The 18,944-nt window shown below is 37.6% G+C and overlaps 1 protein-coding gene across 1 annotated transcript in view; it reads left to right on the forward strand.

The window, feature by feature from the left end:
• Positions 1-18,944, forward strand: part of HMCN1 (hemicentin 1) — a 503,492-nt gene that overhangs the window by 447,399 nt on the left and 37,149 nt on the right. Inside the window, exons 91-100 of the mRNA XM_024751100.1 lie at positions 161-331; positions 967-1,137; positions 1,306-1,476; positions 7,696-7,845; positions 8,136-8,273; positions 9,449-9,570; positions 10,160-10,397; positions 15,676-15,738; positions 17,163-17,282; positions 18,165-18,299. Of these exons, the coding sequence (XP_024606868.1) occupies positions 161-331; positions 967-1,137; positions 1,306-1,476; positions 7,696-7,845; positions 8,136-8,273; positions 9,449-9,570; positions 10,160-10,397; positions 15,676-15,738; positions 17,163-17,282; positions 18,165-18,299 (1,479 nt within the window). The remainder of the gene's footprint in view (positions 1-160; positions 332-966; positions 1,138-1,305; positions 1,477-7,695; positions 7,846-8,135; positions 8,274-9,448; positions 9,571-10,159; positions 10,398-15,675; positions 15,739-17,162; positions 17,283-18,164; positions 18,300-18,944) is intronic.

Consider the following 18,944-nt stretch of genomic DNA (forward strand, 5'->3'; position numbering starts at 1 on the left):
AATGTTTGTACCCTTAATAAAATAACATCTATCTCTGATCTAGGGAGTATTTCAATAAGAATCATGGTCAATAAGAACATCACTCAACCTATCAATGCCCAGAGGTTAACTTGGTCATTTTTAAGTAGTAACAGAGCACATATGTTTTTCTTTAACCCAGTTGATGGCAAGTGGGCCACTTGGACCAGTTGGAGTACCTGCACTGTGTCCTGTGGAGGAGGTGCCAGACAACGAACAAGGGACTGCTCTGATCCTGTTCCCCAGTATGGAGGCAACAAGTGTGAAGGGAGTGATGTGCAGAGTGATTTTTGCAATAGTGACTCTTGTCCAAGTGAGTGTTGGAAATAGTGAGTCAACATTATACTTTCTTAAGTTTCATTATGGACTCAAGTCAGTAAAGTTATAAAATAGTCTGTTACTTGATTTGTCTTCCTCTGGTTTAGGATATCAAAATGTTGCATGGTTGCTGTTTTGTCTAATACCATAGATGCCACTGATTTATATGGGCAGGGGCTATGTCCTGTTTCACGTGCTCTACAGGACCAGCTGCAGAGGGCAGGGACTAGGGCGCCCTTCCACGCTAACTGGTAATGGTGTTGATTCTTTTATAGAGGCAGACAGGTGGCTCTCTGCCTTAATTTAGTCACCAAGCTAGAATTTTAGACCATAGCAGTATTTGAATTCACTGTATCCTGAACGTTATAGTTTGACTCCTCAGAGATCTTTTCTCATTCCTATCCTCCAGCTCCTGGAAAACTCTAATGCTCAGTAAATGTAGGTTAAATGGAATTGCACAGTCATTGGAATGTATTCTGTTTCTAGTCAAACCAGCAACCAAACCACCTGCCTTTGGAATTTGCTCATTTATAGATTTGTGTGTTTCTTTTCAGTTCCTGGAGAGAGTCTTTCCATATTTTTAGGATGAATGTCATTCTTTAGCACTTCTCCAATGATTCTGTGTTGTAGCTCATGGTAACTGGAGTCCTTGGAGTGGCTGGGGAATGTGCAGCCGGACGTGTAATGGGGGGCAGATGCGGCGGTACCGCACATGTGATAACCCTCGTCCCTCCAATGGAGGAAGAGCTTGTGGGGGCCCAGACTCCCAGATCCAGAGATGCAACACTGACATATGTCCTGGTGAGCTTCCCAACTCCTGGCAGTAGAACAAGTAAAGCATTTCTTTAGTGCTCATTGTAGTAGCCCATCATTTCAGATCTTAAAATGGAAGTTGTATAGGCAGAGTTACCCTAAATGTAGGTTTTAAAACCTATTTGTTAATATCGACCATTCTATTCTTGTTCATAGTGGATGGAAGTTGGGGAAACTGGCATAGTTGGAGCTGGTGTTCTACCTCTTGTGGAGGAGGTGAAAAGACTCGAAAACGACAGTGTAACAATCCAGTACCATCCAAAAGTGGTCGCCCCTGCCTAGGAGATGCTACTCAGGTATCCAGATGCAATATACAAGCATGCCCAGGTAAGCAACTAAGTTAGACTTTGGCAGGACCACATTTACAGGCTTTCCACATATTGAAGAAAGGGGTCACTCTGAGCCCTCAAATTACAAAATAGCACCAACTCTGGGAGGAAGAAATAGGAAAAGTGCGCTTTTTTCCCGCTCGTTGGTGCAGCTCTACACCAAAGTTCATGCTGGATTTTAGTCTCTGATTGCCGTCTTCCAGGCTCCCTTGTAAAAGAAAAGAGTCTGCACAGCCGTATAGTAGTCCTGGGCTTGAGGGGTAAAGGGGCATGGAAGAGTGGGAAAGCCAGGCTGAGGTTCCAAGCGGAAAAATGACGGTGGGGTAGAAACTGAGTATCTAATAGAAATACACAATTGGAGGCTGTTCTTTCACAGATGGAAATATGGAGAACATGAGTGTAGACAGTAAAATAGGGCAAATTCAGCTCAAGGAAAAAGATTAGGGGGAGTTCAACTACCATAATTCAAGTCAGTCATGCAATATGGCTAGATATTGTAAGTGATGCAAAAATTCAGAAGGAACAAAGTCAGAATTCTAGAACTCATGGACCTTAAAAAGAGTTTGTTGGAGGGCTTCCCTGGTGGCGCAGTGGTTGAGAGTCTGCCTGCCGATGCAGGGGACACGGTTTCATGTCCCGGTCCGGGAAGATCCCACATGCTGCGGAGCGGCTGGGCCCGTGAGCCATGGCCGCTGGGCCTGTGCGTCCGGAGCCTGTGCTCCTCAACGGGAGAGGTCACAACACTGAGAGGCCCACATACTGCAAAATAAAAAAAGAGTTTATTGGAGTCCCAAGAGATGGTGGATAATACTAAGGGTACTTATCTCAAAGGATAGGCTTCCTAAGTGCTATAAGAAGACCAAAAAGAATATTTTCACATTGTTGAAATATTGAGATACCATTGGACTTTCCAAAGGTTTAAGGTTGCCTTAGAAATAAAATATCCCTGAAAATCAAGAAGGCCCATTTGGCAGAGTGAGAGAAAGGAATTACATGAAAAGATTTATAGGACGTAGGCATGCTGAAAGGGCAAGTATCTATCAGTCAGATGTAACCATATCTTTTTTTTTTTTTGTATAAAAATACAATGAAGTTTTTAACTGATATTGTATCCTGAAATCTTGCTGAATTTGTCAGTTTATTTTTTAGTGGATTCCATGGAATTGTTTATATATAAGATCATGTCATCTTCAAATAGAGATAATTTTACTTCTTTTTCTTCCCAATGGATATGGCTTTTATTTGTTTTTCTTGCCTAATTGCCCTGGCTGGAAGGTCTCTTATAATGATGGATAGAGGTAATGAGAACAAATATCCTTATTTTTTCCTGATTAAGGAAGACAGCATCCTTTCTTTTACCATTAAGTATGATGTTAGATGTGGGTTTTTTCATAGATGTTCTTTCACATATGGAGGAAGTTCCTTTCAATTCATAGTTTGATGAATGATTTTATGATGAAAAGTGTTGATCTTGCCAAATGCTTTTTCTGTGTCTAATGAGGTGAGCATATGCTTTTCACTTATTAAATTCTGATATGATGTATTACATTAATTAATTTTTGGATGTTGAACCAACCTTGCATTCATGGAATAAATCCCACTTGGTCATGGTGATATTTTTTTTATATGTTGATGGATAGCAGTTGCTACAATTTTATTGAGGGTTTTTACACCCATATTTGTAGGAGATATTGGTCTGTTGTTATCTTGTGATTTTCTTCGTTTTAGTATCAGAGTAATGCTGGCTTTATAAAAGGAGTTGGGAAGTGTCTTTCTTTTTCAACATCTTTATTAGAGTACAACTGCTTTACAATGGAGTGTTAGTTTCTGCTTTATAACACAGTGAATCAGTTATCCATATACATATGTTCCCATATCTCTTCCCTCCCGTGTCTCCCTCCCTCCCACCCTCCCTATCCCACCCCTGTAGGTGGTCACAAAGCACCAAGCTGATCTCCCTGTGCTCTGTGGCTGCTTCCCACTAGCTATCTATTTTACATTTGGTAGTGTATATATCTCCATGCCACTCTCTCACTTTGTCACAGCTTACCCTTCCCCCTCCCCATATCCTCAAGTCCATGCTCTAGTAGGTCTGTGTCTTTATTCCCATCTAACCCCTAGGTACTTCATAACCTTTTTTTTTTTTTTTAAGATTCCATACATATATGTGTGCATACGGTATTTGTTTTTCTCTTTCTGACTTACTTCACTCCGTATGACAGACTCTAGGTCCATCTACTGCACTACAAATAACTCAATTTCATTTCTTTTTATGGCTGAGTAATATTCCATTGTGTATATATGCCACATCTTCTTTATCCATTCATCTATTTTGTGTTTCCATACAAATTGTGAAATTTTTCGTTCTAGTTCTGTGAAAAATGCCAGTGGTAGTTGATACGGATTGCATTGAATCTGTAGATTGAGTTGGGTAGTAGAGTCATTTTCACAATGTTGATTCTTCCAATCCAAGAACATGGTATATCTCTCCATCTATTTGTATCATCTTTAATTTCTTTCCTCAGTGTCTTATAGTTTTCTGCATACAGGTCTTTTGTCTCCTTAGGTAGGTTTATTCCTAGATATTTTATTTTTATGTTGCAGTGGTAAATGGGAGTGTTTTCTTGATTTCACTTTCAGATTATTCATCATTACTGTATAGGAATGCCAGAGATTTCTGTGCATTAATTTTGTATCCTGCAAGTTTACCAAATTCATTGATTAGCTCTAGTAGTTTTCTGGTACCATCTTTAGGATTCTGTATGGAGAGTATCAAGTCATCTGCAAACAGTGACAGCTTTACTTCTTCTTTTCCGAGTTGGATTTCTTTTATTTCTTTTTCTTCTCTGATTGCTGTGGCTAAAACTTCCAAAACTATGTTGAATAAGAGTGGTGAGAGTGGGCAACCTTGCCTTGTTCCTGATCTTAGTGGAAATGGTTTCAGTTTTTCACCATTGAGGACGATGTTGTCTGTGGGTTTGTCATATATGGCCTTTATTATGTTGAGGAAAGTTTCCTCTATGCCTACTTTCTGCAGTGTTTTTATCATAAGTAGGTGTTGAATTTTGTCGAAAGCTTTCTCTGCATCTATTGAGATGATCATATGGTTTTTCTTCAATTTGTTAATATGGTGTATCACGTTGATTTGCGTATATTGAAGAATCCTTGCATTCCTGGAATAAACCCCACTTAATCATGGTTATGATCCTTTCAATGTGCTGTTGGATTCTGTTTGTTAGTATTTTGTTGAGGATTTTTGCATCATCTTCATCAGTGATATTGGCCTGTAATTTTCTTTCTTTGTGACATCTTTGTCTGGTTTTGGTATCAGGGTGATGGTGGCTTCGTAGAATGAATTTGGGAGTGTTCCTCCCTCTGCTATATTTTGGAAGAGTTTCAGAAGGATAGGTGTTATCTCTTCTCTAAATGTTTGATAGAGTTCGCCTGTGAAGCCATCTGGTAATGTATTGAGGTGCTCCTATGTTGGGTGCATAAATATTTACAATTGTTATGTCTTCTTCTTGGTTCCATCCCTTCATCATTATGTAGTGTCCTTGTTTCTTGTAACCGTCTTTATTTTAAAGTCTATTTTGTCTGATATGAGAATTGCTACTGCAGCTTTCTTTTATCTATTTTGGTGGTCCTGAACTGTCTCTGCTTTTACTTGTCTGTAAAGGTTTTAATTTCTCCATCAAGTATGAATGAGATCCTTGCTGGTAACAGTAATCTTAGTTGTAGGTTTTTCCTCCTTCATCACTTTAAATATGTCCTGCCAGTCCCTTCTGGCTTGCAGAGTTTCTGCTGAAAGATCAGCGGTTAACCTTATGGGGATTCCCTTGTGTGTTATTTGTTGTTTTTCCCTTGCTGATTTTAATATGTTTTCTTTTTATTTAATTTTTCACAGTTTGACTAATATGTGTCTTAGCGTGTTTCTCCTTGTATTTATCCTGTAATTCTTCTGCCTCGGTTATTCTGCTATTGATCCCTTCCAGAGTATTTTTAATTACATTTATTGTGTTGTTCATCATTGCTTGTTTCCTCTTTAGTTCTTCTAGGTCCCTGTTAAATGTTTCTTGCATTTTCTCTATTCTATTTCCAAGATTTTGGATCACCTTTACTATCATTAATCTGAATTCTTTTTCAGGTAGACTGCCTATTTCCTCTTCATTTGTTAGGTCTGGTGGGTTTTTACCTTGCTCCTTCATCTGATGTGTGTTTTTCTGTCTTCTCATTTCGCTTATCTTATTACTGTGTTTGGGGTCTCCTTTTTGCATGCTGCTGGTTTGTAGTTCCCGTTGTTTTTGGTGTCTGTCCCCAGTGACTAAAGTTGGTTCAGTGGGTTGTGTAGGCTTCCTGGTGGAGGGAACTAGTGCCTGTGTTCTGGTGGATGAGGCTGGATCTTGTCTTTCTGGTGGGCAGGTCCACGTCTGGTGGTGTGTTTTGGGGTGCCTGTGGCCTTATTATGATTTTAGGCAGCCTCTCTGCTAATGGAGGTTTCTCTGTGAGACGAGAGGGCCATGCTCCTTAGTAATGATCCAGAGAACTAAGTAAATTAGTAATCCTTCTTCCCTTCTCTCACCCTGCTTAGGACTAAGGATAAGAACCAGTGGAGCCAACCAGGTCCTGACTGGCCCTCCTGTGTACTTTCCTGCATCATCTTGCTGCATGTTTCCCTTCACTCACTAAGCTCGCTACTCTTGGCTTCTCAGATGTGACATGCCACCACCTCCCAAAAGGGTGACACATGCTGTTTCCTCTACAAGGAAAGCCCTTTTCCTGCCTTCCTTGACTGAGCTAAGACCTTAAGTTTCTTCAGATCTTCAATCTATTTTTACCTCCTTCTCAGACTTCCCTGAGTGGTAGATATCCTATTCATTAAGATATACATTTCATTTTTACATTTATTTGTGGAATTCTAATTAATGTTTATCTCCCCTATTCAGACATAAGTGCTGTGAAGGCAGGCTTCATGTCTTTTTTATTTTCTTTCTTACCATTCTATCCTCAGTACTTGATGAACAAATTAATATAATCCAGAACATAAAGGGTGAATCAATGTGAAAAAAATGTTTCCTCTCACTAGTAAAATAATGTAAATTAAAATGGTGAAACACTTATTGACTTTTCTCAGACTGAATACAATTGTATTTCTCCCCAGTATATAATACATGATAACAGTATCTGAACCACCTAGCGATTGTTTAAAAATATATTCAATTAAAAGGCATTAAATAATGAATATTTTAAAATTTAACTGTTAGCCTCTTCACAGTACATTTCCCTCTCTTGTCAAAGCATGTACTCCTTAACCACCAGTTCTGTGTTAGTAACCAATAATTTTGTTGAACAATGGAAAGAAGGCATAAAATTACTGTAGAGTTACTTTTAAAAGACTGTATGATTATTTTTCAACATAATTGTCTTGGTATGAATTTTGCAACAATGTTAAAAGTACAATATTCTTCTCAAATTTTTCTCAAGTTAAACATTTTCCAATATGTTTGTAATATGAAGAGCTTGGTAAGCCCTTGATCTGAAACTCAAGACGAACAATAACCCTTAGATACTTCACATTTATGTTGACAGTGACCTGTCACAAGACTTTGGAGCTGTTTTGTTGGCAATCCCTCCTTTCCCCTCCGTGTTCTCTTGAAGGAGGCAATAGATGAAAGAATATGTGTTTTGATGACAAGCAGATCTGTGTTCATATCCTCACTCTACTGCCTCTTAGCTGGGTAATCATGGGAAAAGTCACTTGATTTCTCTGAACTTTATTTTCCTAGTCTGCAAACTGTGGCTGTTTAAAACTACCTTATAGGATGTTTGCTAGAATTTAAAGAGTTAATGCATATTAAGTGCTTACTGTAGCACACATGACATGCTCAATAAACTCTCATTATTATCATGATTTCATCACCAAATACATACTTTATTTTGGCTTTGGGACTGGGTGCCGAATGAATTCTTTGGATTGTGAAATAATACTATGATGTACGTAGATTGGAAGGATCCTAGATTTATATGGGTTGATGAGTGTTACATGAGAGTAGAATGTTTTGAAATCTTACGTATTTCACTCTTAAATTCAGATGTCATATGATCTTTTAAATGTTTGAGAGGAGACTTGGAGCATCTTTGAATACTGGCTTTCTTTTCTCCCATGTAATGTTGATGAAATTGTTTCCTTATCCAAGAATGTTTTTTCTTCCCGCAATAGGTGGGCCCCAGCGAGCCAGAGGAAGTGTTATTGGAAGTATTAATGATGTCGAATTTGGAATTGCTTTCCTTAATGCCACGGTAACAGATAGCCCAAACTCTGATACCAAAATAATACATGCCAGAATTACCAATGTACCTCGCAGTCTCGGTAAGTCTCTTTGCTTACAAAAGTTGTTAATGAGCCTCTTTTAAAAAACATACATTTTTCTTTTTCATCTATTATTAAAATTTCTAGATGATGCTACTACTACATGATCAGTATAATAGTCCTTAGTTTTATCCCAGTGGTAAACACTTAAAGACACATGAGATACTGATATTTATTTTGCTGTTATTCAAGTTTATTTAGGATTCATCCTTTTGAATAACATGCTATGAATAATAATAATGGACTGTAAATATTTTGCTCTGATATCTTATTTATCCCTTTTTCTCTAGGTCCAGCAATGAGAAAGATAATTTCCATTCTAAATCCCATTTATTGGACAACAGCAAAGGAAATAGGAGAAGCAGTCAATGGCTTCACCCTCACCAATGCAGTCTTCAAGAGAGAAACCCAAGTGGAATTTGCAACTGGTTAGTACCAGCTGAACTTATTATTCTATTACTATTTAAAAATATGATTGCTTTAAATGTTGATGGTTAAGAAAAATACATTATATGTTCCCACAGAGAATAATTTCAAAGTTTTGTTGCCATCTTAGCATAAATGATATAAAAGCAAGTTTATATTTTCCTATAAACTTTTACTGACGTGGGTCTATAAGAGGCCATGTGTTTTCAAATAGTATAGTGATTTTTATAGTCTGAAAGCTTTTTTTTCATCATCTTTCCTGTATCTGTTTTCTTTAAATCCTTAGAGAGGGTTTTGAAGGCCAAACAGCAGAAAGATGAGCCATTGCTAATATTAATTAAAGGCTTTTGTCTATGAAACTGAGAGTCAATTAGGATATCTTATAGAGAGTCTTTAATCAAAAAAATGGAAATGAAAACAAGCAAATCTAAACACTTTTCGCTTTATCCTTAGTCTTAATGAATACTTATTAGCAATTCATGGCCCTTTCCAAGGGTCTACAGCTTTTTATAGACCTCCATTTCTAACATCTTTGAAGGTGGTCAGCTCAGCAGCAGTGATCTTTGAGAAAGAAGGGCTGAGGGAGGGCATAGCTTTAATAAGCCCAGAAGACATGTGGGTCTCTGTATGGCAATCCACTTACAAAGATGCCCCTTTGCTACTTCTTATTTTTCTTTAAGCATTTTTAAAATATTCATTTATTTGGCTGCGCCAGGTCTTAGTTGTGGCACATGGGATATCCCGCACGCGGCAATGAGGATCCCCTTTGCAACTTCTTAAAGCATCTGAAAGAACAAAGCCCTAGGGCCAGACTTGTGGCTATTGCCAGTCTGCCTGGTCAAGCTTTCTATCCCTTCTCACAGACAAGCGATCCATTTTTGTAGAACTGCCTTTCTCTTGCTTGTGAGTTAAAAGTGTGGAATCCTTCACCTAATCATAGGCTACATTTTGCCACAAAAAAAGATTTTAGAATCAACTTAATTCAATCAACCTAAGTCTTTAATTTGGGGACGAAGTGCTAATTTAATTCTCTTATGATCTGTGTTTAATCAAGTTTGAAGTACAATAACATAGCTGAACTGGTATATAAAGTAAATCTGCTCTGTGCTTACACAAACCATATATATATATGGTTATATATATAATACTATTGAAATGAACGAATTCTAATTCCTAGGAGAAATCTTGCGGATGACTCACATTGCCCGGGGCTTGGATTCCGATGGAGCTTTGCTGGTAGATATCGTTGTGAGTGGCTATGTCCTGCAGCTGCAGTCACCTGCTGAAGTCACTGTGAAGGTAAAATGCTAGGATAACTTGCCTTCGCTGTTTATTGGAGTAACAATAAGAGTGCAGAAAACTTGTGTAGTTTCCCTTGTTCATTTTGGGGAGTAAATGTCTAAACCACTGAAGTTAGGAATGGCTATCTGGTCTTTGTTTAAAAATCTTTAGGGACAAGCCTTTAAAAGCTCTTAGTTTTAGTACCCTTCTTATCAGGACCAAGATCACAGCTTTGTTGATTTAAGCCATTTGTTTAACTTTCTGTAGACAAAGAGAGTACTAATTCTTGCATTAAAGTTTTTGTAGACCATCCTGAGAAGTATTCCAGAAATTAAAGAATGGTAACAATCACCCTTTTTTTGACCTACAACTGAGTCCCTTATTAAACTATAACTTATGACACTAAAATTATGAAACTAAGGTATTTACAATTAAAAGGTTCAAATTTTAGTTCCTGAACACTACTGTACAATTACAATTTTATTTAGAATTATATATTTTTATCCCCTAAGCCTTTTTTTAATCTCATTCTACATCTCATAGTACCCTCAAGAAAAAAAAACAGGATGAGCCATGCTAATCCTCAAATCTGTACTGTCTTTCTTAGGATTACACAGAGGACTACATTCAAACAGGTCCTGGGCAGCTGTATGCCTACTCAACCCGGCTGTTCACCGTTGATGGCATCAGCGTCCCATACACATGGAACCACACTGTTTTCTATGATGAGGCACAGGGAAGAATGCCTTTCTTGGTAGAAACACTTCATGCATCCTCTGTGGAATCTGACTACAACCAGTTAGAAGAGACATTGGGTTTTAAAATCCATGCTTCAATTTCCAAAGGTAATCTGGTTAAAGGAAAGTACAGCTCTTTAAGCTATGCAGTCCTTCCTAAATGGGTAAAAGAATCCCATTGATGCCATTCAAAATAAGGATATTAAGGTATAGACTGAACACGATGACATGTTTTTCTTGTGTGTTGCCCATGTTTCGTAGGTGAAGTCCTGTGGTAAGGCCAATCCCATTGGCATTCTAGTACATTTAGTTTACTAATAGGCATCTTCAGGTGGCATAGTGGAGTTGTTACTGTTCTAGCCTATATACACAGAGAGGTTTAAAAATATATCCTCTGTCAACGATTTTTCTTTGGGTAATAAAGTCCATTTGTTCTTGTTCTGAATCTTATATTTGACAGAATTTTTTTAATTCCTGAAGCATGATGTAAAGGTGTATCTTAACCTGAACTAGCCAAAAAAAGTTTCCGTATTTTAAAAGCAGCTTTTAAAACCCGGGAGGCAATCATTTCAGCTGCCATTTATTGTTCTTGGAAATTAAAACTTTTGAACTGCTTTCCCTTGATCTCAGCAGTCTCCCTATGCTGTGTGGTGCTTTGATGTGTCTGTACTCTGAGATTTCCTTTTCAGTTGTAAAAGGCAACACGACAATTAGCATTCCATATCCCGCGGGGTTTTGATGCTAGGAGATACTTGCATGTGGTTATGTTATAGGCACTAACTGTTTGAAGGACTTTAGCTTTGAACTTTAGGCTCCCACGAGACACTTCAAATGATTCAGAGTGGCCTGGTGAATGTATGTGTTTTGCTGTGTGCTGGCTTTCCTAAAATAGATGCAAGTAGATTTTAACCATCATTTTGCTTATCATGCTCAGCTCATACACTTAAAATTCATTTTCACTGTTTACTCTTGCTTTCTTACTCTTGCTTTCATCAGTTGTGCATGTGACTGTTTTCTTCTTCAGCATCTATCAGAACTGCTTCATCAAATTTAAGGTCATAGTAATACAGGAGTATATTCACATTTTTTTGAGCTAATCACAGATTCACGAAGCCTCGTAGCCAGTAGAACCCGCAGCCCTACACCTACTCCAACCACATGTCACCACCACCTCATTTTACTATTGTCATGCATGTTAAGGTAACTTGGACAAAAGAAAAGAGCCACTGGAATGAAGAATTATGTTTTCTTTTCCCCAGTAATACTTACTTTTCAAAGTTAACCTCTGTTTCTACTTTTTCCAGTACTCCATATAATTTTTAAAAAGATAACTTAGCACAAGACTTTAGTTAAAAATGAATTTATATCATCTGGGACCAGAGACATTAAAGTGATTTTTGAAAAGTCATGTACACTTTCTACCCAGTCGTGCTTGAAGGTCTTTATGGTTTAAGACCTTCCTTGGGACTTGGGTCCCACAATAGAAGGAAACATTATAGGACATTTAAAACCCCTTACTATCTTGGATGCTGTGATTCTATGAATTGCATCTGATGTAGGTGCCCATTTGTTGTTGATATTGTTCCTGTGAGTTGCAAGAATTGTGTACCTGCAATTTCTTTGACCACCAGGGAGCAAGCTTGCATTCTTAGTTGCTTGACGAGGTTGCTTGACCAGCATGTTCTTTCTCTTTGTTGGGTCTAGACTAAACCTATGGTTACAATGCAATTGGAATTGCAGAGAGCTTGAAGAAAGTTCAGATTTCTAGGTACAAAGATTTTAGTTTAGCTAGTAAGGTAGGGCCTTGGAGTCTGTATTTTTAACACAGCCCCTAAATGATTGAATTGTAACCCGTCTTTACTCTGGCATTTGGAAACTACTAGTCAAGACAATTCACAAATATAGCAATTTTTAAAAATTATATGAATTCATATCTTTAAAATTAAATTATTTTCAAAATATAGTTATAAAAAATATTTATAGTTTTACAAATTAATCAGAAGGAGATAAAAGAAATTTAGCTACAAATAAAATTTTTAAAGCTTCCTCATGGGAGAAAAACAAAATATATAGTTTTTCTTTGTGTATATTTAAACTTATTTGCATTACATATTATGGACAACTATGATTACCCTTAATATATATAAGAACCTTAAAAATCAATAAGAAGAAGGCAAATACCCCAATAGAAAAATACATAGTCTGTGAACAGGAAATTCACAAAGGAAGAAATAATAATGACAAAATGAATGTGAAAAACTGTACCTCATTAATAAGCAAAGAAATGTAAATTAAAACAATGAGGTTCTGTTTTCCAGTTATTGTCAGAGATTAAAATATAGGATAACCACTCAGTATTGGAGAGGTATAGGAAACAAATACCCTCCTACACTGCCAGCAGAGATTGTAGATTTGACATTTCTGGAAAACAGTATGTATCAGTAGCCTCTCAAATGTTCACATCTTTTTAGTTATCTCATTCTAGGAGTCTGCCCTAAGAAAATCACAGAAATGGCCAAGAATAAATGTCCTGAAAGAGGTAAATATGTAAATGATGGCACAGATGTATGATAAACTCTTAAACTAAATATTCCTTCAAAGGTATTCTAATGATTGCTTATTTATTCATTTAAAAATATTTAGTGAGTACCTACTGTATACCAGATACTGCTCTAGGTATTGACAATATAGCTATAAACAAGTGACAAAGGAGAATGTACATGACATAACAATCATTGAAAAATAGTATACAATATGATCCAAACCTGGGTTGCCCACATCACAGTGATTGTAAGGAAACCTTTATACTGGTTAAAAACACAGATTCCCAGGCTTCTTCCTTGGCAATTCTGACTGGGGTAGGACCAGAGGGATCTATATTTTTAATAAGCTCTCCAAAAGATTTTACGATCATAAAGTTTGGCAACTGTTAGTCTGTAAAGGATCCTAACTTAATTTTTTCAAGTATATACTGATTGATAGAAGTGACTGCAGGGAAAAGCACCAAAATCTTGGCAGTAGTTTGTTCCAAGTGACAAGATTACAGGGAATTTTATACTTTTTAAAGTTTCTACAATTATACATTACTGTAACACAAACAAATATTTTGTATTGTCTCCCTACTATGTCAAAAAGTAAACCATAATATAATTCAAAATAACATGATTTAATTACAACAGAAAGAATAAATAAAAGGAAACTAGTTGATAACAAAATATTATGTATTTCAATATGAAAATCTTTAGACATTACTACACTGGAAGTTAAGAGATAAGTATTTACATGGCTGAACCAATATTTAGAGGCCCAGTGTGATTTTTTTTAAAAACATTGAGTAATTCTTGGTAATGTTCTGAATAAAACAATGTACAATCAACCACCCATTTATATGACAGCTGCATTTCTGGAAAGTTCATTGTATATTTTAATCACACAAAGAAACAGTTTAATATATGGAAGATGGGTTCTAGCCTTAGATAATTACAAACAGCTTTCTCGCTTCCATGACAATTTTTCAGGGCAAGGGACACATCTTCATCTTGCATCGTTATCCCACACATTGCAATACTTAAAACCTTCCCCAGGGTCTTCCCCACTCCCTAAATTTAAATAGGCTTCCCTATTAAATCATGTCATTATAATGACAACCAAAGTCTCTCCCAAAAACCTTCCCAGATGCCACTCAATGGAAGATATCTCCCCATTTAGAACCAGAAAGCTAAAGCTTCTATCAGATAATAATTTATGTTTACATTACACATTTTTCCACAACTACGTCCCCAACACAGTACTGTACACAACATACTGGCTGCATTAAGCAATGTTTGAATAGTAAATAAAAATGAAGCATGAATTATAATCACCACCTGAATTGTATTCTTGAGTTCAGTGGTTGAAAGTCACACAGACTTGCATCTAAATCCTTGCTCCAGATTATATTAGCACTTTGACTTCAAGCAGTTTACATGTCCTCAGTCTCAGATTCTTCATCTGAAAATTGGTTATGATGGGAGTAGGGCAGTTCTGAGGTTTAAATGAAATACAGCACATGAAGCTCACAGTACTGTATGACACTCAACAATCATTTAGCAACATGCTCCGGCTGTTTCTATCCCATCCATCCTGTCCCCATTCCCTTGAAGGTGCAGGAAGGCTTGGATGCTCTCAGGGTCATGTTTACACTCAGGGTGGAAATGGATCATGAACCTCTCTACTTTCGCTTCATGGTTTATAGCAATTTGATTGCCTAGAAATAGCAAGGTAGGGCTCTAGCTTTCTAGTCAAAGAAATATTTTCATTGGAGCATGTTTCTTCCACCCTCCAAATATATAAATGTACAGAAGAGTTTTGAACAGTTTCATGTTCTCAGCAGGGCTTAAATAATATTGTAATTGAGACTCTCCAAAGTAGAATGAATCTGAAAAATTAATGAATGTCCAGACTCCCTCTATGAAGAGCACCTAAAACAATAGTAAAAATAAACAAACAGTTTCATGCATTTAGAATTGAAGGAAAATCTAAGATAATTTCTAAGAGATTGAATATGAACTGAACATAAAATTTCCCTTGAGAGAAATCTACTATACCTATTACATCAAAGATTGTCTTTTAAGGTATGTGTATGTGTGTGTGTGTGAGATTACTTTGTTAACTTGAAAAATGTTTCATTTAAGTTTTTGCATCTCAATAACGTTTCAAAAATATTTGCTAAACGGCTTAACACCAGTCAAAACAGAGTTACTTTCCAAGGAGATTCCCTAACCTCTTTATTCTTGTTAATAGTTTTTTTTCTGACATCTAACTTAAATCTATTCTGTTGCTATAATGATATGCCTGTTTCTTCTTGCTTTGACTACCAGGAAGGAAAACCCTTGGTTACACCTAGGAGGACTTAGACCCAGATTCTTCACAGTACAAATGGAGGAGATCTACAAAAGGAGAGGGTTTCTTCACTAGAGTTTGTTTTTCACTGGTATAAGTTATTTTAAGTGGCTTCAAAATAGCAATCCTACTTCTAGAATAAACAGAATAAGTAAATGGCTGGAAGAATAGGACTTTGCCTGTGGTTATGCCTGGCATTCATATTGATTTGGATCCTTTTTCATTATCAAAGAGTAATTAATTTTCTTTTGATTAATGTAAACAACCTAAACAGAAAATCTGCTTCCAGTGGCTGGCTGCTTGCCAACAATCTCTGTATTATGATTCATTTAGTTCTTGGTTGAGAAACAGTAAAACTTTTCCATTCTGCTTGTTTTCACCTATTGCATTTGCTGTGTCATGTGTTCCATCCTTGGCATATGTTCCCAGAGAAGATGGTCCTGGGGAGAAACAAGATGCTAATGTTCTAACGAGCCAGTTAATTTTGCTTTTCTCTCTATGGTAGGAGATCGCAGTAATCAGTGCCCCTCTGGGTTTGCCTTAGATTCAGTTGGACCCTTTTGTGCTGGTAAGTATGGAAATAAATTATTCATTTTTATTTTTTATTAAGCTATTAATGCTACCATTTAATGGACATTTACTGTCATTTTGCTAGATATTTAAGAATCACAACAGTCCTACAAATGTCCCATTTTACAGGTGAAGAAATTGAGATGTGAAGAAGTTGACTGCCTAAGATCACTCAGCTATCTAATGGCAGAGCTAGATTTGAATTTAAGATAGATACAAAGCCCTTTCTCTTCCGATTAGTCCACAGTCAAGTGTGTCAAGGATCATGATCAAGTAAAGGGGTAGAGGGAACACAGGGACAAAACACTGGACTTCGTCTGGCCACCTGATTGCCATGAATGTGGAACAGCAGTAATTCAACTCTAAGTCACCTAAGCTGAGAATTGGTTAATCGTAGGATAGGGCTGGATTGTGGATGGAGGACTAATGACTAAACCAGCCTTGTGCCATCCAAGTACCTGTGCAAGAGGGTCACAGATGAGTAAATAGCTAAGTAAATGACTTGAGGAGCTCAAGTTAGCATACATAGTGCCTTGCTTTTCTTTTTTTTTTAAATAAATTATTATTTTTTTTATTTTTGGCTGCGTTGGGTCTTTGTTGCCGCACACGGGCTTTCTCTAGTTGCAGCAAGTGGGGGCTACTCTTCGTTGCGGTGCGCGGGCTTCTCATTGTGGTGGCTTCTCTTGTTGCGGAGCACGGGCTCTAGGCATGCGTGCTTCAGTAGTTGTGGCACAAGGGCTCAGTAGTTGTGGCTCGCGGGCCCTAGAGTGCAGGCTCAGTAGTTGTGGCTCGCGGGCTCTAGAGCGCAGGCTTGGTAGTTGTGGCACACGGGCTTAGTTGCTCTGCAGGATGTGGGATCTTCCTGGATCAGGGCTCAAACCCCTGTCCCCTGCACTGGCAGGCAGATTCTTAACCACTGAGCCACCAGGGAAGCCCCACAGTGCCTTTCTTTTTGCTTGCTGGTAGGCAATGTAATGTAGTATAGTGGTAAAAAGGTGGTCTTTAGAAACTACACTGCCCAGGTTCAGATCCCAGCTCTGAGAATAATGACCTATGTGACCTTGAGCAATTTACTTAACCTCTTTGTTCCTCAGTTTTATCATACAAATGAGGATAGGAATGAGTTAATGTAGGTAAAAAGCATTTAGATCACAATAAATTGTCATTATATCTCAGCTGTCATCGTTGTTTTAGAATTAATCTAACCATTTATTCACTCTCAGAGATAATTTGAGGACCCCAAATTAATTTTTATTTCGTGTTTCCATCCTGTGGCACTTAGAGCATTTCCTGTTACATTTGATTCATTCATTGGCCTCTATAAGCAACTCTTCTCACCAACTTTAATAACTCCTTGAAAGTAGGGCTTCTTCAAAGTAGGGCTTCTTCATACTAATTGGGTCTTTTTGTTTCTTCTTTCAGATGAAGATGAATGTGCAGCAGGGAATCCCTGCTCGCATATCTGTCACAATGCCATGGGAACTTATTATTGCTCCTGCCCAAAAGGCCTCACTATAGCTGTGGATGGAAGAACTTGTCAAGGTAGTCACAAAGCTAAGTCTAATCAACACATTTAAGCAGTGGACATGGCAGTCTCTGACCTAGGAAAAGCGTGGTAGACCAGTGCTCTTCTTTCCTATGCTTTCTGCCCCCACCTTCATTAAGTTGAAAAAGTAAGGAAGAGGGAATACTGCTCACACACTGCCTTCATATGGGGTGCTCTGTGGACAGCAATGCCTGTAGTGACTCACTCAATCCCCACAACACAATGAGAAGAGGCAGGCAGGACTATTACCGTACTCCTTTTACAGGGATAAAAGTAGGAAGGAAGAGGCTATAAAGAAATTAGTAAGTTGCAGAATCATGGTACGTTAAAGAAAAACGCACTTTTCTATCAGATTCCAGGTATGCTTCAAAGTTAGAACTTGTATAAAAGCCTAGTTGTATAATAAACTAAAAATGATGAAAAGAAGAAAGGATTTCTCCCTCTATGCCCAAGGAGACGCCCTTCTAAATGCTAAAGAGAGAGAGAGCAGGGGCATAGGAGTAACTTTTATGGAATGTCCAGTATGGATTGGGCACCTCATAAACATTTAATTTTCAAAGCAATGCTGAGAGGTGGATATTATTATCCTCATTTTACAGATGAAAAAACTGAGATGTCAGAAAGGAGAAGTACCTTTATTCAGCCACCTAATTTATAAGTGGTCTGTTGGATGGCTTGGTCTGTGAAGACATCACACTGTCCTGCTATGAGCTTGTCAGCTACTCAACCCACCTGAAATGACACACCCCCAAAATTCGCCGTTTTTGCTCTTGTATATTTCAAGTGTCATTCATTGCTTTTCTTATCCCCATTTCACAACAGGTTCTTTGGTTGGTTTTCTTCAGTCCCCCCTAGTTGAATGACTCACTTTGTTGCAGATCTTGATGAGTGTGCTTTGAGTGGACACACTTGCCATGCTGGTCAGGATTGTGACAATACCATTGGATCCTATCACTGTGTGGTCCGCTGTGGAACTGGCTTTCGAAGAACCAGTGATGGGCTGAGTTGTCAAGGTATACAAATGGAGGCCCTTGCTTTATCTTCATTGTATTACAAATTAAAACCCCTGCCTGTTGAATCACTTAGAGTAAACGCTCTTTAATAGATTGAGCTTCTTAGTAAAATGTTTAAATGTAATATGCCATGGCTATTTTAAGTATTTGTAACAAAGTGGTTTTGAATAAAACTTGCCTGTAATATTTGAGAGAAGAGATCATACAACATGATCTTAATAGAATCCATTTAATAAAACTCATTTCATAAGACTGAATATTTACTGCAGGACTTTTTAAATAGAACTTATTATTTTAGAGCAGTTTTAGATTCACAACAAATTTGAGTAGAACATAAAAAGATTTTCCATATTCTCCCTGCCCCAACTCATGCACAGCCTCCCCTGCTACCAACATCCTGCACCAGACTGGTACATTTTTTTATTTTTTTTAAACCAAGGATAAACCTGCATTAACACATAATTACCACCCAAAGTCCATTGTTTACATTAGGATTCATTCCTGGTGTATATTCTATGGGTTTAGACAAATGAATAACGTCATATATCCTCCATTATAGTATCATACACAATAGTTTCCTTGCCCTAAAAATCTTCTGTGTTCCACCTAGTCATCCTTTCCTCCCCCAACCTCCAGAAACCACTC

This window comes from Neophocaena asiaeorientalis, unplaced genomic scaffold (genome assembly GCF_003031525.2).
Source record: "Neophocaena asiaeorientalis asiaeorientalis breed wild unplaced genomic scaffold, Neophocaena_asiaeorientalis_V1.1 scaffold67, whole genome shotgun sequence".
Lineage (NCBI taxonomy): Eukaryota > Metazoa > Chordata > Mammalia > Artiodactyla > Phocoenidae > Neophocaena > Neophocaena asiaeorientalis.